The sequence below is a fragment of the Salvia hispanica genome, chromosome 4 (genome assembly GCF_023119035.1).
Source record: "Salvia hispanica cultivar TCC Black 2014 chromosome 4, UniMelb_Shisp_WGS_1.0, whole genome shotgun sequence".
In the NCBI taxonomy this organism is placed as follows: Eukaryota; Viridiplantae; Streptophyta; class Magnoliopsida; order Lamiales; family Lamiaceae; genus Salvia; species Salvia hispanica.
Window position 1 is genome coordinate 49,089,158 of NC_062968.1, and position 25,346 is coordinate 49,114,503.

General features: G+C 36.2%; 4 protein-coding genes and 1 long non-coding RNA gene across 6 annotated transcripts; 3 read left to right on the forward strand and 2 right to left on the reverse strand.

Moving 5' to 3' along the window:
* Positions 1–1,829: 1,829 nt before the first annotated feature.
* LOC125217561 lies at positions 1,830–3,556 on the reverse strand. Its single transcript, XM_048119078.1, has 4 exons — positions 3,375–3,556; positions 3,191–3,308; positions 3,036–3,097; positions 1,830–2,076 (listed from the first exon to the last, which is right to left on the reverse strand). Exons 1-4 carry the CDS (start codon positions 3,492–3,494, stop codon positions 1,969–1,971), a joined length of 408 nt encoding a protein of 135 aa, XP_047975035.1. The 5' UTR covers positions 3,495–3,556; the 3' UTR covers positions 1,830–1,968.
* A 3,460-nt stretch (positions 3,557–7,016) lies between these two features.
* Positions 7,017–9,802, forward strand: LOC125185158 (UDP-D-apiose/UDP-D-xylose synthase 2). Its single transcript, XM_048081651.1, has 9 exons — positions 7,017–7,468; positions 7,828–7,920; positions 8,034–8,141; positions 8,346–8,460; positions 8,546–8,679; positions 8,781–8,882; positions 8,965–9,057; positions 9,179–9,314; positions 9,394–9,802. The coding sequence occupies exons 1-9, from the start codon at positions 7,199–7,201 to the stop codon at positions 9,504–9,506; spliced, it is 1,164 nt and encodes a 387-aa protein (XP_047937608.1). The 5' UTR covers positions 7,017–7,198; the 3' UTR covers positions 9,507–9,802.
* A 564-nt stretch (positions 9,803–10,366) lies between these two features.
* Positions 10,367–11,210, reverse strand: LOC125217804. Its single transcript, XR_007175815.1, has 3 exons — positions 11,060–11,210; positions 10,904–10,985; positions 10,367–10,661 (listed from the first exon to the last, which is right to left on the reverse strand). It is a non-coding gene; the product is annotated as an uncharacterized LOC125217804 (long non-coding RNA).
* A 973-nt stretch (positions 11,211–12,183) lies between these two features.
* Positions 12,184–17,302, forward strand: LOC125185168 (BTB/POZ domain-containing protein At3g44820-like). 2 transcript variants are annotated; one of them, XM_048081664.1, is made up of 6 exons: positions 12,184–12,683; positions 12,772–12,958; positions 14,231–14,300; positions 14,562–15,773; positions 16,214–16,769; positions 16,861–17,302. In XM_048081664.1, exons 2-6 carry the CDS (start codon positions 12,912–12,914, stop codon positions 16,887–16,889), a joined length of 1,914 nt encoding a protein of 637 aa, XP_047937621.1. In that variant the 5' UTR covers positions 12,184–12,683; positions 12,772–12,911; the 3' UTR covers positions 16,890–17,302. The 2 variants fall into 2 exon arrangements, with proteins under 2 accessions (XP_047937621.1, XP_047937622.1); XM_048081665.1 differs by having other exon boundaries at positions 12,184–12,529; positions 12,844–12,958.
* Positions 17,303–17,951: 649 nt separating this feature from the next.
* LOC125221299 (DNA repair protein RAD5A) lies at positions 17,952–25,153 on the forward strand. Its single transcript, XM_048123420.1, has 19 exons — positions 17,952–18,614; positions 18,888–19,021; positions 19,162–19,297; positions 19,471–19,524; positions 19,604–19,753; positions 19,834–19,985; positions 20,074–20,158; positions 20,251–20,523; positions 20,646–20,792; positions 20,960–21,115; positions 21,544–21,611; positions 22,187–22,309; positions 22,396–22,495; positions 22,569–22,681; positions 23,309–23,331; positions 23,693–23,808; positions 23,921–23,992; positions 24,224–24,322; positions 24,462–25,153. The coding sequence occupies exons 1-19, from the start codon at positions 18,045–18,047 to the stop codon at positions 24,582–24,584; spliced, it is 2,694 nt and encodes an 897-aa protein (XP_047979377.1). The 5' UTR covers positions 17,952–18,044; the 3' UTR covers positions 24,585–25,153.
* Positions 25,154–25,346: the final 193 nt, after the last annotated feature.

Consider the following 25,346-nt stretch of genomic DNA (forward strand, 5'->3'; position numbering starts at 1 on the left):
AAAAATAAGAACTATTCTATTTAGCCTTCGTTCGGTTGTTATAATTGCTTGTGATTGAATATTATGAAGTTGACTAAAAATTTTATATAGGATTATTTTTGTTGAAATTTTCTAGTCATTTTGATTGTTTTCAAATTAATAAACAAAGATTATATTAGTCTTACATTAGATGCATATTTATTTCAGAATAAATCGTGTTATATGATCTATTTATGATTAAAGCTATTAAATATTGATTAAAACTAAGGCGTTGTCATATCTTATTGATTAAATATTAGACACTATTAAATATTGATTATGACTATTAATTTTTGTTATTTATTAATTTTTATAATTAAAAAAATTTATTGATATTTAAAAATTGAAATTTAAAATTTAATTTTTTAAAATTAAATCTAATATTGAAATGAAGAAACAAAGTGAAGGATGACAAAAGGAAAGATGAATGATAATTTTGAAATAATATCAGATTTAGTATATAACTAAAATAATATCATATTTAAAATGTTAAAAGTGTAAAAAGACCAAATTGCCCAAACCCCCCAAAACCCCTCAAAGGGGCATTTTCATCTCGAAACAGTGCAAAAAGGACCGTTTTTTATATTAACCCTTAATTCAGGGACTACTGGTGATATTTTTAAAGTTCAGGGACCATTTTCAAGATAAACCCATAGTCGAGGGACCATTTTCGAAGTTCACTCTTTTATAAATGGACTCAACTGTATTACCAAAGGATCTTATAGAGAAGAGTGAGATTCAGCATGTCTAGTTAACGCAGCAAGCGCTTTCCTGATAAGTAGTTTGATAAAATTCTGTAGACTTGGAAGAGCTATGAGTCTATGCCAGAGGGCAAGGTACTATTGAATCAACAGGATATTAGTAAAAGGCTTTGGGAATTAAAGATGTCAGCTTCTACAAACTTACTTTGATCAAGTGCTCCCATTGCCTACTTTTACTTTGATCCATACTCTCTTCCCGCTTACCAATCACAAATATTGTTTGCAACAAGGGACAAGCCAAGTCTCATGACCATAGTTCAGAAGCTTCAGATTCCATTTTAAAGCTCACATTTTCTCTTGTCGTGTTGATTAACCAGTGAATCAATGAGCTTGAGGCGCTATTCCATGATTTTGGCCACACGTTTCAGCATATAGTAACCAAACAATATGAAGGCCTAGTATCCGGCAATCAGCTAAAAGTGTGTGGCTGTGTACTTTGACATGGTATGGGGTCTACAGCTGCATTATGCTGCTGTGGATTTGGAACTACACTAACCTCTTCCAGGTGTACTTGATGAGTCTATACTCTATATATGATGTCGATCAAGAAATAGGTTAGAGGACTCATCCTATTCCGATCAGAATGGCTTACTTGTTTTGACACAAATTTATTATGTGTATCGCCCCCATAATATTGGGTCCTTTATTTCTTCTAAATCATAACACCCTTCAACACTCACACCAACTCTATCAAGTCTTCCTGGAGTTTTGAGGTCGTGAACCTACACCTTATGCATTTCTCCGTTACAATGGCTTGTTGCCCATCATTGCTGCTACCTGATGCTCACATTTTCTCACATGTCTATAGAGTAGTTGAGGTAAACTCATGTGGAATTCAAAATGGTAGTATGAGTTAATGATGTATAAACTAGTATCCAGACGAACAAGTTAGTTTTATTCAATTATATGCAGATTGAGTACAAGTTATGATAAAATCCACTAATTCAAACAGCTTCATTGTGACTATTATATCATACTTAGTCGATATAGAAAAATAAATAATCATCTTTAAGGCGCCTTTAACTGAAGCAAATTCTTGCATATAAAAACTGAGATGAATTCTAGGTTCAATTCAAAACTCCCTTCTCAGAAGAAGTAAAGACATGGGTCAAAACCCAGGTGAAAAATGGAATATACAATAGCATACACTGACAACAAAGAAGGGGTCAATATCTCTCCTACTCTGGCATCATTCTTGAAATAATGGTTCATAAAACAGTTTGAAAGCTTCAATGACTTCCAGATACCACATTGATTCCCTGTCTGGAAATGGTGAAAGATCAACAATTTTGTGAACCTGTGAAACCGGCCATATCACATTTGTTAGCCCAAAGTTCAAAGCTCTTTCAAGAAATGAATTACAACGAGCATCAAGAAACATGGTTGTTCATCACATAAGGAATCGATGCACTGCCCTCGTTTAAGGGTGCGAATGCAGTGAGGCAGATACTAACCCTAGAGTATGATAACATATATTGCAAACAAATATACCAAGGTTACGTTTGCTTTGAGGTAAATGGGGGACAGCCGAACAGGAGTATATTCACCCTTTAAATTTGTCCCTTGTTTTCCATCTTATCTTTTAAAAAGGATTTAACAAATTCGTATTGCTCATCTTCCCTCCAAAAAGGAATAATATTATCACAATGTATTAGTGTGGTAGCAATATCCCTCCCTCAGTTCACTTGGACAGCATTGCAACCAATACTAAGTTAAAGAAAGTAGAGCTTACCAAGCATTAGCTTTTTAGGTCTGAAATTAACAACCTACCACTGCACCCATTGACCCTCTATGCATATTTTTACTTGACCGAAATCTAGATTGTATGGATCAGAAACAAAGAACACTAATTTTCAACCAGAATTTGCAACAAAGACCAACAATCATCTACAGCAGTTACTTTCAAAAGCATATTTACATAGGGATGTATTCATATCAAAACACTGAGTATAAGTAAAACTCAAAACACTTGCAATCCACTTGATCTTGTGACGGTCAGATTAATGTCACGTGTCATCTAATAATGTAGATTTTTAGCCTAATAATGTAGCTCGGATAATAATGTACATTTCCAGTCTAATAATGTACCTCGGCTAATAATGTAAATTTTTAGTATAATAATGTAGCATATTACAACCATTTAATCTAAGGATCCTGTGATTTGTGCTGTGTTTTACACTAAGATGCTGTAAGGACAAAAGAACTAAACCAGCTACTCAGTAAAGAAAAAAGTAAAATGGAGAGTTAAATTTTTACCTTAATAAATGGAAGATCACCTGCGCGGACATTATACGCTCCAATCACCATTAGGTACATCCCTAATCGAAACAAACACGCAGCAAAGAAGCAAATTCATGACTTATTTATAAGAGAGTAAAGCAAAATTAAAAATAAAAATGAAGAAAGCAGACCAGATTCCCATTGGCGGTCGCGGGAGAGCAATAGTTCAATGACACCGGTGCCGTCGTCTAGAAGGAACCGGCCGCTCTCACCATCCTCGGATGCCGAAGGTACGGAGACTAAAACCCCCTGAAAATCAGCTGATTTAGGATTTGGCATTGCAAATGTAAATGGAGCTGCACCATAAAATTAAACCTGAATCCAAGCGCGTTGGAAGAGGATGCCACCGAGACTGAAGGCGTTCTGTGACGGCGTTTGGCGGGCGTTTTTCAGTTGCGCGCACATCAGTTTTAATGCTCCTAAATTGTAATCCATCTTCTTCTTTCCTTCTCTTCTTCCCTCTATCAATTTTTTTTCAAATTAGTAGTACACTTAAAACTTTAATATACTCCAACACAGCGACGATTGAATTTTGAATTCAGTTTATTGCCAAAACTAAATAGAAACCAAAAATCAATTTTTTCTAAAATATAAAATTTAATTAAATCAAAATCCGGATAAATCGAAACCCAAAAAGTTAAAACCGAATAATAAAATTTGAACCAAATCAAAGAATGACAATTGTATGCTATATTATATACTATATATTTCAACGGTGAAAAATGATGTAAAAAATTGTTTTGCAAATTGTTAAATTTAACTTTTAGCTTATACTTTAATTAGTACTTGCATGTTAATAGTATATTATAATATTTTAAAAAATAGTTTAAATTTTTTTATTTATTTGACTTTTTTATATATTCGAAGCGAACTAAAAATAAAAAAAATTCATTTTGGTTCCGTTCGAATATTAGGTTTCGTATTTAAATTAGATTAAAAAATTTTAATCCCAAAAAATTTCAACCCTAGTAAGATTGACCCCAAAACCGATGCTGTATTGTCTTGCAATCTTAGTGATAAAAGCTGGTATACATTTAATCGAATAACACTAGACATACAAAATGTTTTATCAATGTTTCAAATTAGTACAAAAAATTTTAAGTTTACATATATCATATAAAAAAAAATTATTAGTGTTTTATATTGATGCATCCTGTCTAAATTAGATTAATACCGTTAGTTTTCTTATATCTAAGTATGTTAAATTCATCATATTCACTATGTTTTACTGCGTTCAGTTTGATAATGGGAAATTTGTTCCTCCTCATTGAATGTATATATATGTATTAATATGCTCTAGATGTATCATTAAATTATAGTATTCTGAGAGTTGCAGTTGGTTCCATGTTCATGAATATATTGTCATTTGTGTTCTCATCGGTGACATTTATTTGTATGGATTATGAGAAGTGAGACTCGTTTTTGGAAATTTAATACTTTCTCCGTCTGTGAAATGTTGTCCGATTTTGTCATTTTAGTCCGTCCGTAAAAAATTGTTCACTTTATTTTTTTTCTATTTTTGGTATATGACCCCACTTTCCAATAAAATTTTACCCTCACATTACTATAAAACTAGGAGTATGTAAATGTGTAACCCTTGTTCCACTAATTTTTTCAATTCATTTTTTTTCACATTTCTTAAAACTCATACCGAGTCAAACTTGGCCAATATTTCTTAGAGTGAGGAAATATGTGACACAAATGGTATCTCCATTTCACCATTTGTGTTCGGTGTTCCCATGTTATCTTCTACAATCTGACTGGGCGGAGAGGAGCTGACTCGTGCTCCATAACATCCCAGAATTCCTCCTCGTTAACATGGCCAGTAGAACCCTTCGTATCTTCTCTTTTCCAATAGAATGTTACGGACGCACCGGCTACCCCGGCTGAGCAGACGATAGATGTCGCAGTAGAAGATACAAACTGGAGCCAAGCGATGATAGGAGAAGAGGTGTCACCGCCCGGAAAGGGGTGAGATACCGGTCGAAGCAGAATAGCCGAAGGGAGTGGAGTTCGAGGAGAGCACGGCTACGAGAAAGCTCTGACCAAGAGAGCAAATTAAGCCACCAGAGAGGTTCCAGAATGACACCGCCAAATTGTCTCCCGCCACCGCGGCCAGTTGCTGCAGCTTCCCGAATAATGCCTGTGAAGATATATGTAAAACGTAGTGAGACTCGCTCTGCGAACTTTCACTTGTCCTAATCCATACAAACAATGCAAAATAGTAAGAAAACTAAGGCCCTACTAGTGGATGAAATGGAACAAGGAGGGAATGGAATGGAGATGAGAACGGAATGAAGGTGGGAATGAAATGACAATTCCATTCCATTCTTTTGCTTGGTAAGCACAAGGAATGAAATTGTTATTCCTTGATTGATTCCATTCCTATGTTTAATATTTACAAATTAATACAGAAATGGAATGGAATGGAATATGAATAATTAATATGTTGATTCGACCAAAAAAAACATTACACACATTTCACACACTTCACACACTGCACACACTACACGCATTTCACACACTTTACACATTTCACACACTACACACATTTCACACATTTAATACACTACACACATTTCGCATATTTCATGCACTACACACACTACACATATTTCACACAAGACACACATTTCACAAACTGCACACATTTCACACAATTACACACATTTCACACACTACACATACTTTACACAATACACACATTTCACACACTACACACATTTAATACACTACACACATTTCACACATTTCAAGCATCTTATTTTTGAATTTGTGTATTGTGTGTAGTGTGTGAAATGTGTGTAGTGCGTGTATTGTGTGAAATGTGTGGAGTGTGTGAAAATGTGTGTAGTGTGTGAAATGTGTGAAGTGTGTGTAGTATGTGAACTGTGTGTAGTGGGTGTAGTGTGTGAAATGTGTGTAGTGGGTGTAGTGTGTGTAGTATGTGAACTGTGTGTAGTGGGTGTAGTGTGTGAAATGTGTGTAGTGGGTGTAGTGTGTGTAGTATGTGAACTGTGTGTAGTGGGTGTAGTGTGTGAAATGTGTGTAGTGTGTGAAATGTGTGTAGTGTGTGTATGTGGATTTTTCAATTATTTAAATAATTTAAATTTTAATTCTATTGTAAATTGTGGTGATATTAAATTTAAATATAATATAAAATAATATATATATAATTTTGTTAAATTTTAAAATAAGAAGAAAGGAAAATAGAATGACCATTCCTTAGCTAAATGGATGGAATGGGTATTCCCATGTGGAATGGAATGGCCATTCCAAAAGGAATGATGATTCTTAATAAAAATATTTACCAAGCAAAGGATCGAATGGAGATAGGAATGTCATTCCACTCCACCATACCAAGAAGGGCCTAACGGTGTTAAACTAATTTAGATGGAATGTATCAATATGAAACACTAATTAAACATTTTGTATAATTTATATAAACTTACAACTTATTGTACTAACTTGAAACATTTATAAAACATTTTGCATGTGTGATGTAATTATCCATCAAAAGTTAAATACACAATACTAGTAGATATCCGACAATGATTTACCGCATTGATATACAGATATACAATCAATATAATCCTTTCAATATTTAAAGGTAACATCTGATAAAATTGATACTCCATCCGTTCCATAGTAATAGAGTCATTTTATTTTGGTACGTTCTATAGTAATAGAGTCATTTCTCTTTTAAGCAACACATTTTTCCACACGTACTTTACTATTTCTTACTTTTTTTTCTCTTCATCTATCTATCTTTTTCATTTTCTATTTTTTTTCCTTTACTTAACTCACCTAACACGATTTTTCTTAATCTTCGTGCTGAAAAAAAACGCCTTCATAACTATGGAACGGAGGGAGTACTTCATAAATGATCGAGCTCACCAAATTTTTGTGGAATAGCAGTTGAAGAGTGAGAGTGAGAGTGAGAGTGAGAGTGAAGTCAATAATATCTAACGGCAAAACAAAACGCCACCTCCCTCCGTTCCCACCTTTAAATACCACATCTCTTCCGAATCAACCCAAATCCATTAATCATTTGCGCTTAAACCCCTAACATTCTCTCGCTCTATTAACAATCATCCAATTCATCTCGATCAGCGCCGAAGAAACTGTCGGTGTAAATAATGGCGAGCGCCAGAGTAGATCTCGACGGAAATCCGATTAAGCCGATCACCATATGCATGATCGGTGCCGGCGGCTTCATCGGCTCGCACCTCTGCGAGAAGCTGATGGCCGAGACGCCGCACAAGGTTCTGGCGGTGGATGTCTACAGCGACAAGATCAAACACCTCCTCGAGCCGTCGTCGCTGCCCTGGGCTGATCGCATCCAGTTCCACCGCCTCAACATTAAGAACGATTCTCGCCTCGAAGGCCTCATTCGGATGGCGGATCTTGTAATTTTTGTTTCTCTCCACTTTTATGTTATGTTCTCGAGGTTTAGTTTTAGCCTGTGCTTAAGTAGGATCTTGCATCTCCTGTTGTTCAAGTTCCTTTTCCTTTTTCGTTTTTTTTCGGTTTAAGATAGCGACATTGAACTGGAATTCGCTTCCAATGTAGGAATGGAGTATCTGATAATCGTAATTAATTGAAGTGAAATTAGGTGCTGCTGCTGGAGTAAATCTAGAGTGGTCTACTAAGATCTCGATAGATTTTTATTTACTCCATCTATTGATGTATTTCTTTCCTGATTTTCAGCTTGACTGATTGTTTAAATAGATATAATCCATGTGTTAATTCCAATTTTTGACCTTAGATCATAAATCTTGCTGCTATATGCACTCCAGCAGACTACAATACGCGCCCACTTGACACGATCTACAGCAACTTCATTGATGCTCTCCCCGTGGTAAGTCTTTGCGTGTCATAACTGATTTGCACTTTTGTTTTTCTAATTTGTCATAAAAACCTTTAACCAAATTAATCTTGCTAGTTTGAAATTGATTGATTGCTCTGGTTTAGATTAAATACTGCTCGGAAAATGGAAAGCGCCTCATTCATTTCTCCACTTGTGAAGTATATGGGAAAACAATTGGTTGCTTTTTACCCAAAGATAGCCCACTGCGGCAGGTGAGCGTTTGCTTTGAATCTATTACCATTGTTTAGCTAGATGCACATGTAAGCTCATTTCTCACTTGATTGTTTACTATTATATCCAATTATATTTATACAGTTGCTTCTTGTATTGTGATCCATCAAGTTATAAACAAGGGGAACATTTCTTTTCTGTTTGGATTTTTTTATTATTCACCATCTTCTTGCATGATGCATCAGGATCCTGCTTACTATGTTCTATCGGAAGATTCCTCCCCTTGCATCTTTGGCCCCATTGAGAAACAGAGATGGTCATATGCATGTGCAAAGCAGTTAGTTGAAAGGTTGATATATGGTGAGCTGTGTGTTTATATTTTTGTGGGACTTAAGTAAAATATGAAGCTTCATATTTATTGTATTCTTATATTCTTGTGCTACAGCCGAGGGGGCGGAAAACGGTCTTGAGTTTACAATTGTGAGGCCCTTCAACTGGATTGGACCCAGGATGGACTTTATACCTGGGATTGATGGCCCAAGTGAGGGTGTTCCTAGAGTTCTTGCCTGCTTTAGCAATGTACTAATACTGATTTTCTTTTGACTTTTCTGTCTATTATATACTGTTATGACTTATGAACTCGACTCATTTTCCATATTGCTGGTTTTTCGTATCCCCAGAACCTCTTAAGGCGTGAACCGCTGAAGCTTGTCGATGGTGGTGAATCACAGAGAACTTTTGTTTACATCAAAGATGCCATTGAAGCTGTCCTGTTGATGATTGTATGTTTTAGTTATGCCTTCCAAATTCTGTGTATTAGTACATCATTTATGTGCAAATTTGTTAAATTAAGTGAATTTTCAGGAAAATCCATCCAGGGCTAATGGTCAGATATTTAACGTTGGCAATCCTAACAATGAAGTTACAGTCAGGCAGCTTGCTGAAATGATGACTCAGGTAAATTCAACTTGTTTTTGAACTGTTGAGCCTTTCCTCTTGTGCACTTGTCCTCTTTTTATTCCGGTGTGTAACCTTTGAATAATTTTCTGAAAATCTACTGTTTAATGCTTGCATGCAGGTTTACTCAAAGGTTAGTAAAGAACCTTCACTGAGTACACCTACGATTGATATAAGCTCCAAAGAATTTTATGGTGAAGGATACGATGATAGTGACAAGAGAATTCCTGACATGACCATAATCAACAAACAACTTGGTAGAGAACTGTTGTTTTAGGAAAAACTCAATTCAATTTACAGATGCCCTTGTCCTAACCTTTTATCTGTATATCTCAGGTTGGAACCCAAAGACATCGCTTTGGGACTTGCTCGAGTCGACTCTTACATATCAACACCGAACATACGCAGAAGCTGTAAAGAAGGCTACTTCAAAGCCGGTGGCAAGTTAAGAAGTATGAAATGAGATTTGCTGCTTCCTTCGTGTCTCGTTTCGGAGTGATCATTGTATGGTTTCTTGTCTAATGTGTCATAGTACTAAAAATGAGAGCTTAAAACGTTGGATGTGGAGATAGGGTTGGTTTGTTACGTTGGATCTACTTTTGGGGCAGTAGTGTATCATATTCGAGTAAATCATAGAGGGGAAATCTACAAGAATATTTTTTTAAGGCCTACAAGAGAGGAGGGAGGATGTTGTGTCTTGTTACTTTTATGACTTTAACATTAATTAATATTGCTATTTTTACCACTGCCGGATATGGATAATTGGATATCACTAAAGCATGCTCCTTCACTCGAATTTTGATATTGTTATTGTTTAGATTTTAGGTTTCATTGGACATGTTTGTCCTTTTTCCTTGGTCTTTTTGTTTGTTCGTAAATATACTGTTTAGTATTTGAAGATATGTATTATATCTGGTAATCATGTGTCATTAATTTCCTTTCAGTCCATTCTTTGTACTATTAATGTTAAAATCAATATTAGTTTGATATTGCTATTTTTTCTTAGATTTTCTTATTTTAGTGACAGAAATTCGTGCATTAGCATTTAACAGATACTATTTCAATTTGGAATAGTACTTTTTTTTTTTTTTTTTTTTAATTGAGACGTTACCATTCCCTAACATAATCATGTATTAGTATTTTTTTTCCTTCAAATACATACTCACTTTGAAATAAAATATCGGTCCCAACAATGTGATTCTTTATTCTCAACAGTTTCTGTTTGACACACATAGAGCAACCATTTGAGTAGAGTGGTTAGTTTGTGAACTTATCTGTTTATTGGAAATGTTTTGCATTCACTCAGAAGTCAGAACTCAAGCAAAGTATATACAAAGGTTAAATACACAGTAAATACAAGCAACATGTATGAAATGAAAAAATGAAACATAGTTGGAATTGAAGGAATAGACCTTTTGAGATGATAAAGTTGGTAGTGGAAAGATTTGATCTTCCTCTTTAGGATCAGATCTACTACATGATGATACTTTTTATAACTTTACGACCCTTGCTACACAATTTGTCACGAATTTTCTCTGGATTGCAGCTTGCGACCGTGATCATCACTTGATTTGCGTTCATATCATACACTCGATCTATAACTTCTGTTTTGGCATAAAGAATTATCTTAGAAAGACATTTGCATCAACTACATCTATAACTATTAAAAAAAAGTGTCAACTTAAGGATTATAAAAAACTAATATTTTCATACTACTAAATTCCTTAATACTATATAATTACATGTTATTGTATATAATTATTTAGCTATAATCTGAAATATTTATATTCATAACACTAGAATGAATATATGTGAAGTGAAGCAAGGGATTTGGTGAGAGACTCACGGGGAATATGGCAAAGAATTTTCCTTAGCTTCTTGTAGCAGTATGGGCAGTGGAGATCAACATTTAATGTCATTATAGTCAGCTGCAAACATTAACCAAATCAGTCAGCATAACATTGTTCTTCACCAGAATGGTGACTTAAAAAGGGGGCCGCACATTCTCAGTTGCCATGGATGAGTGTTGATGTCTATATGGATGCCGCCGCTGCTCTTCCTCCCCTAATAGATAATGAGAGAAAGAGGTTGACTGGTTGCTTTGCAGTTTGGAATGAATGAAGATGAATATATGTATCATGTATGTGTACAGAGTTGTCTGAGAATTGAAAATTGAAGTCCTTATACCAGAGGAGATAGACAACGAAAGAGACCTATTTTTTATGTGCATTGATTGGCACGATTCCCTTTCCTCTTAGTATGTAGTTTGATTAGGTCAATGGTGGGCAACTATGAATTCATTTTATTATATAATTGGATTAACCTACACTTAATTGGTTTTGGAGTTTGGTGTTTATACTGGATTGTAGTGGTTTGAGCTGTTAGATTTAAGATACTTGCAAAACTTGTAGTATTTGGGTGGCCCCCCAAATACTATTAAGAAACAACGTTTTGGAGCGTTGTACCATACCTAATACATATATAAATCAACCGCAAATTTGATATCTAGTGAAACATATTTACAGTGTTTTATGAAAATAAAAAATCATTCTACAAATATTTTAATTCGTTTTAAATACTTTTTATTTTTGGATTTTTTTCTTTTTACATCTTTTTTGTTTCAAGAACAAATTTGATCAGTTCTATTTATTCAGGTTGTTCCCTCTATTGTTCTTTCTTAATAGTACTCCATGTGCTATGAAAAAAACTTTAAGACTTTCCCATGTTCTACTCCCTCCGTCTAAAAAATATTTATTTATAAAAATTTCATATACTACTCCATTATTACTCACTCCGTCCGCAAATAGAAGTCTCGATTCACTTTTTTTAGCATAAATGTTAGAGTCTCACGTTCCACTAATTCATTTTACTAACATTTTATTTGAAATCAAAATATACAAGTAAGACTCATATTCAATTAACTTTTTTTCCACTTATTTTTCTTAACATTTTTTAAAATTCATGCCACCAAAAAATTAGGACTTCTAATGACGGATAAAGAGATTTGAAAAAATAATACAATGGCTTTATTGATGATGTATGACTCGTGTAGGGAAATAGTATACAGTAGTTTATAGTAGAGATCAAATATCTTCACCAATTTAAAAAACTTGAGAAACGCCAAAACTCTATTAAGTGGATCAAAAGCCATAGGCGATAGAATGGGAGTCTAAACCCAGATTTTTGTTAAAAATTGAGTATTGAAAACCGAAGAATGTGAGTTGAATGAGTGTTTTTCAAGAAAGAAACGCCACTTTCCTCAATCTATTTCTCTTCGACTTGGCAACATCGGCTCATGTCACACAACAGTTTTCCCAATGTCAACATATGATTGCTTTTGTTTTATTTGCTCTCCAACCCACGGAATATATCACCACTGTACAATCAAATTGATTCTTGTCTTCTCGGGATCTGTCTTTAGGAGTAAAGTATGTCACACATGCACCAAAACACAGACAACGGGGCTGTAAAGGTGGAGTCTTTATGAGTTATAATTGCTGCTTGTTTTAGCTATCCATGATAATGCCCCAAATTAGACCGGGGTCTTCTTATTTTCCATTTTTGTTTTTTTAAAAGAAAAACCGGGGATCAATCAATTATCAATCTGTGGTTGTGACTTGTGATAGGTTGGTGGCCTGCACTTGTGTTTTGGTAGGGTTTATTATTTATGGATGTGTGCTTAATTAATGGTTTGCTGAGCTGTGAAATTATCAGGGTCTCTCATGTTTCTCAAGTGAACTCAAAATTGAAATGATAGGAGCCCTCTGCATTTATTTTTATTTGAAGGGGGGGAATGAATTTGAATTCAATTCAATAGAAGAAAAGGAGTTTTATTGAAGAGCCTTCTCCGACTGATGGCTCCTGGGAGAACTTCCGGATTCCATCGCCAAGGAGATGACTGGTAACTCTCTCTTTCTCTTTCTCTCTCCGATTATTTTTTCCTTGATCACTGAGAGCTTCTAATCACCCAGGCAGAAGGAGTAGCTCTCTTTGTATTGTTATTAGCGTGCATGAACTCAAGTTAGTTATATTTTATACTATTACCAAATACTACTATTAACTAAATTATAGCACCAACTTCTATGATTGTCAAAAGAATCGCAATTTTTGGCTCTCTATCCTTCTCTGACCAAACATCCATAACATCTCTGTAGATATGCTAAGTAGCAAAGGTTCAGACACATTTTAAATCAAAGGCTCTGTGCCTATTTCAGCTATTACCCACTGGTTAAGGTAATGGTAGACCCTAAATGAGGTTCTTGTTAACTTTGTTGAGATTTTAGCCAGAAAGGTAAGGGGGTAGTCACAACTGATTCAATGGCATTGTGGCACTGTTCCTAATGGTTAGTCTCTATGATTTTTGGAAGGGGCACTGATAACAAATGGTCTAACTATAAGATTGTATGCACTATGTCAATTTCATCCTTTGTTAACTTACAATGTTCAGTCTAGTGTGTTTGAGCATACCCGTATACATTCCTCACTAGAAACTATGTGATTCAGCTTATCCCTTTCTTTCAGTTTACTTGGTTGAGTATAAATATATGAAGATGTTGACTTTTTTTGTAGTTATTCGGATGATAGTATGATTCTAGTGGCAAATGGATACAGGCATGCTGAATAATGATATGTATAGCATGTCATACGGAGAGCGTAAGTGTAGGCTAGTTGGTATGCAATTTGAGTGAGTGTTACGGCTAAAAGGTGCATGTGGGCAGTATTGATCCTATTGAATGAGTTAATCACCAAATCAGGTCTTCCTCTATAAACCATTATATCAGGTTAAGAAGGACCTCTCAGTCTAGAGCTTTAGTTTATTTCATAAATTGATTACCTTCACCTGTTTATCCATAAGTTTTGTGAAACTTTGCTGAAACTACTGTCACTCAGTTGAATTTGTAAATTGCTTTAGTACTAAAATTTAACTGACCCAGATCTTGAGCCATTTAATTCACGTCAGATCTGGTATTGCAATCCAGGTTGTGAATCAGTGCTGCTACATACATTAGTGAAATGCTGAAGGCTCTGGCAAGTATAATAAAATATGTTGTTCTTAGCCTTGCATTTTCATTTGTATCACATAAGTCTTGTATTAGCTTGTGTATCATTTTCTCTCTCTAAGAACATGCTATTTGATTTGAAAATTTCTCAGTTTGATTTCTTTTTTTATCAGGTTCAGCAGTTCAAGTTTGCAAAGTGATATAACAGTAGTGGTGGATGAAGTGAAGTTCCATCTCCACAAGGTATCTTTTTCTCTCTTTTTTTGAAGCTGTTCACAAGTATCTTACGTATGTGTTGGCATTGGATGTGCAACGAAAACTAGGTATATTTTCTGTTTGTTTGTATGCTAGAATCTTATACAGTACTACTAACTAAGATTATTAAAACATCTGTGTGTATTTCTTTAGCATTTTGTGTAGCATTTTGGCAGCCTAGACTTCGAATTACCATTCTCTTCTGTGCCATATTATATTTGGACTCTAATAGAAGTGTATGTGCTCCAGTTTCCTCTTATTTCTAGGTGTGGGAAGATAGCAACTATTGTTGAAGAGTCTGAAAGTTCCACTGAGAGGACATTGCAAGTTCATCTTGAAGAGTTTCCTGGTGGTGCCGACACGTTTTTCATAGTAGTAAAATTCTGCTATGGTGGGAGGCTAGAGTTCACACCCAAAAACATAGTAATTTTGTATTGTGCTGCAGATTATCTTTCGATGACTGATGTTTATGGTGAAGAAAATTTATTGTCCAAATCGAAAAGTTATTTCCATAAGCATATCCTAAAAGATTGGAAGGATTGCGTTTTGGCTCTCCAAAGCTGTGAATTAGTTATCCCAAGAGCCGACAAACTTCAAATTATAAGTAAATGTATTAACGCGTTGTCTGTAATGATCAGCACAGATCCCTCATTGTTCGGATGGCCTATGATGATGTATGGTAGCCTACAGAGTCCTGGAGGGAGCATTCTGTGGAATGGGATAAATACTGGTGCAAAGATCCATAGTAATGAATCTAACTGGTGGTTTGAGGATGTATCGTATCTCTGTGTCAAGTTATTTGAGAGGCTGATTCAGACATTGGAAGCCAAAGGAATAAGTCCGGAGAACTTAGTACGTGCCATAATGTACTATTGTAAAAAGTATCTTCCAGGACTGGGCCGCCGATGGCAGGGAGGACAGAGTAGTTTGTCGAGGACTGTTACTAGTTTCAGCATGATTCCTGCCAATGTTAATCAAGTTGCTCTTTTGCACAGTGTTATCAAACTTCTGCCAGAGAAGCAAGGAAAATCTTTTTGCCGTTTTCTGCTGGGACTTTTGCGTGTTGCATTGATCTTGGGAGTTAACAATACATATCGGGATTCTCTGGAAAGGAGAATAGGCGTGCAGCTCGATTTGGCAACCCTGGATGGTCTACTGATACCTAATTATTCTGATTCTGATAATTTGTACAACACCGATTGTGTTGAAAGGATGATTCGTCATTTTGTATCTTCGGAGTCTAATGTAGCTTCAATATCTCCATTATCTACCGACCTTAATACATCACCCTTATCTGGGAGTTTCATGAGAGTTGCTAAATTGGTAGATAATTATGCAGCAGAGGTTGCTTCTGATGTAAACCTGAAACCTGGAAAATTACGTGGACTGGCAGAAGCGTTGCCAGAATCTTCAAGATCTTTGCACGATGGGCTATACCGAGCACTGGATATATACTTTAAGGTTTGATTCTGAATGACCTCCTTGGCATTGTTCTGTGTTTTCTTTGTGTTTATTAATGTCAGAAATCTCATCTGTTCTTGTTTATCCAGAAAAAATTTATGCCCTGTTCACATATCTTGTTGATTGGTACGCTAGCATTTCTGAAAGTCTTATCTTGTTTCATTTGGATGACTAGATCGTTCGTTTTTAAAGGTGTTATGCTGCCCCCCATGAAACTGGGTAATGAGTTTCTTTCGACGATTTAAACATTTTAAAGATCATAGAATAGGATTTTGATTTTCTGTACCATGATCTATTTATTGCAGTTGGACATGATTCTATGATCTTTTTGGTATTTGCATTTTACTTTTAAGATATTGTGATTTGGAATTATTTTTCTACTGCAACACAAGAAAATTATCTTTTTTTTGTATTTCTTGAAAAATGATCATGAACTGCAGGCACATCCCTGGCTTTCAGATAAAGAGAGGGAGCAGCTTTGCAACATTATTGATTTTCAGAAACTCTCAATTGATGCTTGTGCACACGCATCTCAAAACGAGAGGCTCCCACTCAGAGTCGTACTACAGGTCCTGTTCTTTGAGCAGATGCAGCTGCGGACGGCCTTAGCTGGCTGCCTAAATGTTCTCGATGCTGAAAGTGCGCCTACAGCTTCTCTGGCCATTCCTAACGAAACAGCTGGGCAAAGTGTCCGTCAAGATGGATGGGTAACAGTTGTTCGCGAGAACCAGGTGCTAAAAGTAGATATGGAACGGATGAGGTCGAGAGTTGGTGAACTGGAAGAAGAGTTCAGTAAAATCAAGGAAGAGATGAAAAATGCAACCAATTCAAACAGTTACCTTAGCTCTCCACTTCTTGTTCCGAGAGGGACTGGAGGCAATCTACTTCCTCAGGCTTCAGATGCCCAACAAGACGTCGTCGAGAGTGGGACACCAACTCCAAGAGCATCAGTCGAGCAGGCGCAACCATCCATCCAGAATCCTAGACATGGAAAAAGTTCCTCCCTGTTTTGAGATTTCTTTTTAGTATAAGTTTGTATTTCTCGTTCATGCTCTTACAAAGCTGGACGCGGCTGCTTTTCTTGCAGCGAGGGGGCAACCATGGAATAGGGACTAGTCAGCACAAGGTGGCAATGCTAGGTTTTCTTCTCTTGCAGTATGTGTGAAGCAAACGTTGAGAAAATGGTGCTTGTCCATGTCTTGTGCGATGGTGTTTGTCCATGTCCAGTGCCATAGCTGGAGAAGGTAAAGAAGCTTCTTTAAATGTAGCAAAACATAGCTTTAGATGGTGAATGGGGCTGGGGAAAAAATTCTAGCAGATGAGTATGAGCTTAGGTTTTTCTGTAATAATGTAGCAACACGTAGCTTTAGATGATGTACGGGATGATATACACTAGACTACTAGAGTTATTTCCTCGGTTACACAGCATTCACAAAAGCTGAATGTATAATGTATAGTTTGTATCTTATGATGTTATAGTTGTATACACTTAACAAGCATAGATATTGACAGATTCTTGATTCGTTCTGTGTTTTTAGTGTGAATATTGGTAACTTTATTTTTATCGAAACCAAACTCTCTGGAAGATTGGGATCAGAGGACTATCCATCGGGCCGATGAAACAATGATGCAACTTACTCATTAATGTAAAACAAATAATCTCACTCTTCAGTTAATTATTTTTTAAAAATGACCAATTATATCACAATTTCGACTCTTTTTTTTAATTGACAATGATGAAAAATATAGGTGTGCTACTGTGCATGAATTTATTGAGATGATATATACATGTGTAAAATTTAAAACATGATTGACTAGGTGTATTAAACGATTAACATTTAAGTAGCCGAACGTTTTGTTCACATAGTATTTTCCATAGGTACATATACATAAATTTCTTCAATTTTGAGATTATAAAATGAGATAATTGAATTAAAGTTATGAAATTGAAAAAAAGTTACTCAAATTTAGTGACTTATGCAGTAATTTGGTGTATGATAATAGAGCGTTTTCATTTACCTGTCAGTCGAGGGAGGGATATATAATTTGGCGGGAACGGTGCCGTAGTTGGCAAACTAATCATCTAAATTTCAATCAACCCGCCACTTGGACTCATTTCTTTTTAAAAAGTATAATAAAATTCTAGGGTTCATAAATTTCTAAATTTTAAACCCAAAATCAGTCTCTGCGTGGTTCTAATCAATTGCACAACCACCCAAGTGATTACATGTTTGATTTCTCCATTTTCTATTCCAATTGCTGGCGCTCGTGATGGGAAATAAGGCCACTGAAGAAATCATCTCGACTGTTCGGTCCATCGTCGGCGGCGAATTTGCCGACATGGACATAATTCGAGCCCTCCACTTGGCCAACAATGACCCAACCGCCGCGATTAATATCATCTTTGACACGCCAAAGAGCTTCCGGAAGCCTGATTTCCCCAAGAAGTCCGAGAGCACTCTTAATTCGGAGCCTCCGGTTGTTGTCGACTCTATTGTAAAGCAGAATGTTAGTCGGTTAGATCATTCTGATTCTGCTGCGAGACCGGACGTGAATTTAAAGAGTATAAGTGGAAGCAACCAGTGTGGGGGGGATGGTTGTACTGATAGCGCAAAGTTAGAAGAAAGGGGGAGTGAGTGGTGGTTTGTTGGAAGCGCTGAGGTCACTGGGTTGTCCACTTGTAAAGGGAGGGCCTTGAAGCCTGGCGACGAGGTGAATTTTACATTCCCTGCTCAGAAAAAATTGATAACGCCCTCACCTGGGAAGATTGGGGGTGGGCGAGGCCGCCAGGTGGCCACGTGCTCTGAGATTATAAGGTTTTCTACCAGCGCCTGTGGAGAGGTAATGTTGAGTCTTCTTCTTAAGAATATACTGTACTACTATAAAAGAGATGCTTCTATCTGAAAGTCTATTACAATATGGTCTATCATAATGTGGCGACTAAGATCATTTAGTGTATCTACATGCTTGAAAGTTTTATTTTGCTAAAATTTGGAAAATATCTTATGTCTATATAATGTTAATATTTAATAAAGAGAAGGGTTCAGTAGCTATCTTGATGATAAGTATGGCATATTACTTGTCATTTGACACAATATTGATTGAATGGCGCAGATTGGTCGTATTCCAAATGAATGGGGCCGGTGTCTTTTACCTCTTGTAAGGGATAAGAAGGTTTGCGTTAAGGGATGTTGCAAGTCTGCTCCTCCTGTGCTGGGAATCATGGATTCTGTTGTTTTGTCGATTAGGTAAGTTGGTGACTGTGTAGGGAGTTTGTATCCAACTCACATTTTCTATGAACTACTTAAACCGTGTGCTTGTTGCCATTGCTATTCAATTACATTTACACTGCGAAATAATTAGCTCACTTTTTTTAATGGTTGTGTAGCATTTACGTAAACAGTTCCATGTTCCAAAAGAGCCAACATATGTCACTTAAGGTAGCCAGTAATTCAGCTGATGAATCAATTCTTCACCCCCTGCCAACTTTGTTTAAATTGTTGGGACTTATTCCTTTCAAGAAGGTGAACTTTCTTATCCTTAAATAAATGACAGTTTTTATTTGTTTTTTTATAAATTTTAATAATATAATGTAGTACTATTAATTTAACCCTAGAACTAAGTAGTCTTGTTTTGCCAACAATTGTGTATATGTCATGTCAGCTCCTCCTGGAATCTGACCTTTACATTGGTTTAGGCAGAATTTACTCCTGGCGATCTGTATACAAGGAAGAGGCCTTTAGATTCTGAGGTACTAACCGTACTATAAGAAACTCTACCAGATAAGTATGTATAATTAAGTATTTATAGTGTTAGTTTCAATTGAACAGGAAAGCTCTATTTTACCTCCGTCAATCTCACATATAAATAAATTCAAGAGTGCATCTTCTGGCAACGAAAATAATGATGAAAATGAAGAATCGGTTTCTGAGAATGACCTTGACAATATTGTAGGTGTAACTGACAGCTCTGAAATAGAGGTAAGGGCATTCAATGATCTCTGTTGTCTCTTTGTGGTGCTCTCCTTAGGCTTTGCATAATTTAATTCAAGATGTCTTAGGAAATGGAGCCTCCTAGTACTCTACTATGTGAGCTTCGCCCTTACCAGAAGCAGGCTCTCAGCTGGATGATCCAACTTGAGAGGGGACACCGTGGGGATGAGGCTGCAACAACTATGCACCCATGTTGGGATGCTTATCAACTTGCTGACAAGTATGTTATAATATTAAGTTGCAATATGCTCAGTATTACCAATTAAATAATTGAATTTTAATTGCCAGTTGGTTTTATTTGTTTGTAGGAGGGGTTTGGTCATATACATAAATGCCTTTTCAGGTGATGCAACGGTTGAATTCCCTAGCACGCTTCAAATGGCTAGAGGAGGAGTATGTTGATACTCTTTACTTGTTCTATTTTATTCATACCTGCATTTCCTTTTGTTGGAACATACATATCTGAACAGAGCATTCAATTCTAGATTTTGGCAGATTCTATGGGACTTGGGAAGACTATAATGACTCTATCTCTCCTTCTCACAAATTCCGAAAGAGATGGGTCTCTGAGTTGTTCATCTACCAGTCAGTCTCCCAATGGCAATTGTGAAGCAAACTTGAGTTCTGATAAATCACCAGTACCTCAGAAAAAATCTTCAAAATTTACTGGTTTTGAGAAGCTTATGAAGAAAAGAGCCCCGCTTGTTGGTGGTGGCAATCTCATTATATGCCCAATGACACTTATTGGCCAGTGGAAGGTATGGGCCTCACTTGTTGGTATTTAGTGATATGTGCAGGGGTTAAAGTGAAACAGTATTAGCCATCTGATTTGTTTGAATACAAAGCTTATGTTGATTATATTGCTTTTTTTCTTTCTTAGACAGAAATTGAAACTCATGCGCAGCCTGGGACTTTGTCACTATATGTTCATTATGGGCAAAGTAGATCAAAGGATGCAAAAGTTCTTGCACAAAGTGATGTTGTATTAACTACATACGGAGTGCTGGCTTCTGAGTTTTCAGTAGAGGTACTCTACATTTCTTGAATAATAGGATTTATCCCACGAAGATTTTCCCCCACCCCTCTTCATTCTTGATTGTGTGTAGTTTCTCAAAAAATTGCTTCTATGTACCCCTACAGTATGCAAAGGATACCTTTTCTTTTCTTTGATTTTAATTTTAGTTTCATTCATAGGGTGCTGAAGAGAATGGAGGATTATATTCAGTTCGATGGTTCAGAGTGGTGCTTGATGAGGCGCATACTATAAAATCACCCAAAAGCCAAATTTCAATTGCTGCTGCTGCCCTTGCTGCCGATCGTAGATGGTGTCTAACTGGAACACCTATCCAGGTTAATGATTATTATTGGTTTTTGGTACCTCTACATGCTCAGTGAATAACGTCAGTGTATTATCATATCTACAAATACAATTCCTCTATATGTTTTTCTTCCTTTATTCCTTACGGCTTACGCTGCTTGAGTTCTTTTTATTCAAGATTCCAACGATGAAACCTCCTGGCATGTCAGTTGGAATTTCGTTAACTAATGTTTTCATTTTTATGCTATTGCTATTACACTGGTATTGGGGCATGTTTGCTTACTGTCAGGGAATTTATTTTCTAGAAGTTGTGAACTTCATCGGTCTGGAGTATCTTTGATGTCAAAATGTAGATAATTTTTTCTGCACTATGCCTTTAGTTTATTCAGTCGAGATACTTGTATAAATTTCCTTACCTGTGCAATCTAGTAATGTACCAGACTGTATCTCCTTGTAACAGAACAGCTTGGAGGATGTCTATAGTCTACTTCGATTTTTGAAGATTGAACCATGGGGAAGCTGGGCTTGGTAGGTCTTTATGTTTTAATAAGGTTTTTAACAATCTTATAGTTCTAAATGTGTCTGTCCCTAATCAGTTACTATTTGACTGCGTGTTTCATTGAACTTTCCAGATAAATCAGATCATATATGCCCTGTTTCCCGTCTGTTATCTGAATAGTTTCTTTCTATGTGTTTTTAATGGTCCTGTAACCCAATAATGCATCATGCGTTTGTAGAAGGTAGGGATTTCTGGAAGTTGAATAAAATTTTTATGAGAATTGCTTCCTCTCTGCTCATTGGGCCATTTCAACTCTTTAAGTGGCCAGTCTTAATTGGTCTCATCTGGACTAGCTCTTAAATCCCTTGTTCTGGGAACCAGAACTAATTGGTTTATGTTATTTTTCTTATGTTACAAACTAAGCTAAGCATTCTTCCCGCTCTTACTTATTGAGTGCCTCAATCGTTGAACTGCTTCACATGTTACTGGGTTGATGAACTTATGATGTGGTTATTATTGTTAAGCTGTATTCTTTTGCGTATGAGTTACTGGTGAATTCTCAATAAAGTACCATGGTGATAAACACACGCCTGTTCAATTTCAGGTGGAATAAGCTTGTGCAGAAACCTTTTGAGGCGGGTGATGGGAGGGGATTAAAGTTGGTTCAATCTATCCTAAAGCCAATTATGCTAAGAAGAACCAAGTCTAGCACAGATAGAGAAGGCAGGTGGGTTTCCTGAAGTTATTGTGTTTTAGTAATTTCTTCTTTTCTTATACAGCTTGGGATTTTCTAAAAATTTGATTGGTCTGCAGGCCAATTTTAGTTTTGCCGCCTGCGGATATTCAAGTAGTATATTGCAATCTGACTGAAGCTGAAAAAGATTTTTATGAAGCATTGTTTAAAAAATCAAAGGTACAAGTCTCTTATGTCTCAAAGTCACATTTGGTATTGCTGCTTCACTTATATTTTATTTGTGCATCAATAGGTAAAGTTTAACCAATTTGTGGAGCAAGGCCGGGTTCTTCACAACTATGCTTCTATACTGGAATTGCTTTTACGTCTTCGTCAATGCTGTGATCATCCATTCCTTGTCATGAGGTGAAGATATTTTATGGCTATCCTGGGATTTTACAGTCAATCTGGCCACTTTTTTTCATGGCAGTCATCCCTAGATTCTTCATACTCCCTCCATTCACCACCTATTTGCTACAGTTTCCTTTTCAATGCGTACACAAATAATTTTTCATGTCCATTTTGTTGTAATGCACAACTAATCTTTAATCTTCTATATCTCATTATTTGCAAAGAATGCTTTGTTGGTTGGACCCATCACAAAACCTACTCACAACACACTCTACCAACTAAGTGGGACCCTTATTTCACTCATGACACTTTTCAGCAACTAAGTCAACCAGATTATTAAACCCGTTCCGGTCCAAAGGTGGCAAATAGGTGGCGGAGGAGTATCTACTTAGTATATGAAAACCATGTGTTCACCTACAAGCCTCTGAGAAATAAAATTGGAAAGCTCTGCATTTTTAAGTTTTAAATCTTGTAAATCATGATATAGTCCTGAATCCGTTTTTTAGAAAACTAACCTTTATTTTGGGAAACACTTTGTTGGTTTGACGGTTTGACCAAAAATTTCTGGTACTTCTTGCCAATGAACTGGCAGGAAAATAAGCTATTCAGACTTTCTTAATTTTAATATTGCATATGGCTCAGGCTTATGCCACCTGCTTCTGGAGGTTCTTGGTTTATAGTATCTGGTGTATTTGAGATGCATTTATCATCAATATAGTCATTTATAATGGACTTACTTTTACTTTTGTGGCCATTCATGTATGTACACATGCACAAGTCCATGCTATTACTTGCATAATTAAGATTGGTACCTATTTCCTGATACATTTTGATACACCCTCACATGCATAAACTAGTCAGTTTTATTATGATTTGCCCCTTTCTTCTGAAGACCAAACTTCCCTGTGATTTATTGATTCACATCGATAGAAGCCTCTTACTAGGATTTCATTTTACTGTAATGTCCTTTATCCTTTTTGGTCAGTCACGTTCATCCATGTTATTCTCTTGGTTTGATTATAGATTGATTTGTTTATGTTATCCATAGGAGTAATATTACATTCCTTCGACTAGATGGAACCCTGAACCAACAACAGCGAGAAAAAGTAATAAAACAGTTTTCTGAGGATGTTAACATTAAGGTGTGCTGTCTATTCTTTGATTTTGTTTAATATTTTGTTGTATTTTCTTTTACCCTCAAGTTAAAGAGCTGAGATCCTCACCATCATCATGTTTACGTTTGTTTTCTCACAGGTGTTACTCATGTCACTGAAGGCTGGTGGAGTCGGAATTAATCTCACTGCAGCATCTAATGCATTCGTCATGGTAAGGGTTCAGGCATATTTTAAGATTCCTATGCAGTTTTTGACAAATATGTAAAAATGTTTTCCCTATGTTCTACTCCTATTATCTATGGTATAAGCTGTAAGATCTAATGCATTATTGCATTAATTTGCCTCTAAGGCTAGGTGAGGAATCATTTATGTTTTTTGCTTAGTAGCTACTATCAATGCAAGGACATTTTATATTTGCTTGCATATAATTTACTTTGTATAGGATCCATGGTGGAATCCAGCAGTTGAAGAACAAGCAGTCATGCGGATTCATCGCATTGGACAAACTAATAAAGTCGTAATCAAACGATTTATTGTGAAGGTATTTTATGGCACAATTTGCTGTTGATGGGGATCTCTAGTATGTGTTGCAGACTGAATCTTGATATCTGAAAGTCTTGAAGCTGGTGTTGGTTGTGGGGCAAGTTATATATGCTAATGTGAATATCATCATGTGGCAGGATAGTGTTGAGGAGAGAATGGAAGCAGTGCAGGCTAGGAAGCAGAGAATGATATCTGGTGCTCTAACTGACCAAGAAGTGCGAACTGCACGAATAGAGGAACTAAAAATGCTCTTCACTTAGACGAGCTTTTGAATGATGCATCTAACAGTGTCAATTTCCCAAGGAACCTCTCCTGCGGATTCCCCATTATATGACTGGATTCTGATTCATTATGGTATAATATTACGAGCAATATCATGTTCCCTCGGAAGACCTTTGGGGTTCATTGGAAGCTAGTGAGAAGTTGAAGCATGTGGAATAATTGTTCCAATCTTTGGTGGAGTTGTTACAAAATGGCTTATGCTCTCTGAAGAACAATCAAACAATCACTGCTTTCAGTGAGGAGCTCCAAAGGTGAAGATTTGTCATCATAAAACAGGTGAATATTCAATTATTCAATGGAGCAGGAGAAAGTTATGTTGTGAAGCATTTACATATAACCCTCTTTCATTGATAGTTATATGATGGAGTAACGTCGCATGTTGTATTTATCTTGAACATAGTAGATGGTATAATGGTAGAGTACTTCATGTAAGTTAATTAAAGAAACGGTATAACGAAGAAATAGGTGCTAAAGTGCGCTTTGTTGAATTTCTGGATTGTGGAAATTGATGGCAATTTTAACACAAGGGAAATCCGCCATTGTATCACTGCGAATTAGCTTTTGTGAGCACTCATTTTTACCAAGGAAGTTGTCTAGTGCTTAGCTTTTAACACCAAATGATTTTGATTGAGATTTGCAGTTCAAATTTTGTTTATCTTGATGCATACCATATGTCTTGGGGTTTTATTGTCCTCTGCTGTATTATTGAAACTAACACGATTTTTATTCTTATTCACGTT

Excerpts from the sequence above, each read along its gene's own strand:
- LOC125217561 (XM_048119078.1), bottom strand. The coding sequence starts at position 3,494 with ATGGATTACAATTTAGGAGCATTAAAACTGATGTGCGCGCAACTGAAA. Across the intron at positions 3,309-3,374 it reads TCCAACGCGCTTGGATTCAG|GGGGTTTTAGTCTCCGTACC; the intron begins GTTTAATTTTAT and ends GCTGATTTTCAG. Across the intron at positions 2,077-3,035 it reads GTGATCTTCCATTTATTAAG|GTTCACAAAATTGTTGATCT; the intron begins GTAAAAATTTAA and ends CCGGTTTCACAG.
- LOC125185158 (XM_048081651.1), top strand. The coding sequence starts at position 7,199 with ATGGCGAGCGCCAGAGTAGATCTCGACGGAAATCCGATTAAGCCGATC. Across the intron at positions 8,142-8,345 it reads AAGATAGCCCACTGCGGCAG|GATCCTGCTTACTATGTTCT; the intron begins GTGAGCGTTTGC and ends ATGATGCATCAG. Across the intron at positions 9,315-9,393 it reads CATAATCAACAAACAACTTG|GTTGGAACCCAAAGACATCG; the intron begins GTAGAGAACTGT and ends TGTATATCTCAG.
- LOC125221299 (XM_048123420.1), top strand. The coding sequence starts at position 18,045 with ATGGGAAATAAGGCCACTGAAGAAATCATCTCGACTGTTCGGTCCATC. Across the intron at positions 21,612-22,186 it reads CCATGGGGAAGCTGGGCTTG|GTGGAATAAGCTTGTGCAGA; the intron begins GTAGGTCTTTAT and ends GTTCAATTTCAG. Across the intron at positions 23,993-24,223 it reads CATCTAATGCATTCGTCATG|GATCCATGGTGGAATCCAGC; the intron begins GTAAGGGTTCAG and ends TACTTTGTATAG.
- LOC125185168 (XM_048081664.1), top strand. The coding sequence starts at position 12,912 with ATGGCTCCTGGGAGAACTTCCGGATTCCATCGCCAAGGAGATGACTG. Across the intron at positions 14,301-14,561 it reads TGAAGTTCCATCTCCACAAG|TTTCCTCTTATTTCTAGGTG; the intron begins GTATCTTTTTCT and ends TATGTGCTCCAG. Across the intron at positions 16,770-16,860 it reads GAATCCTAGACATGGAAAAA|CGAGGGGGCAACCATGGAAT; the intron begins GTTCCTCCCTGT and ends CTTTTCTTGCAG.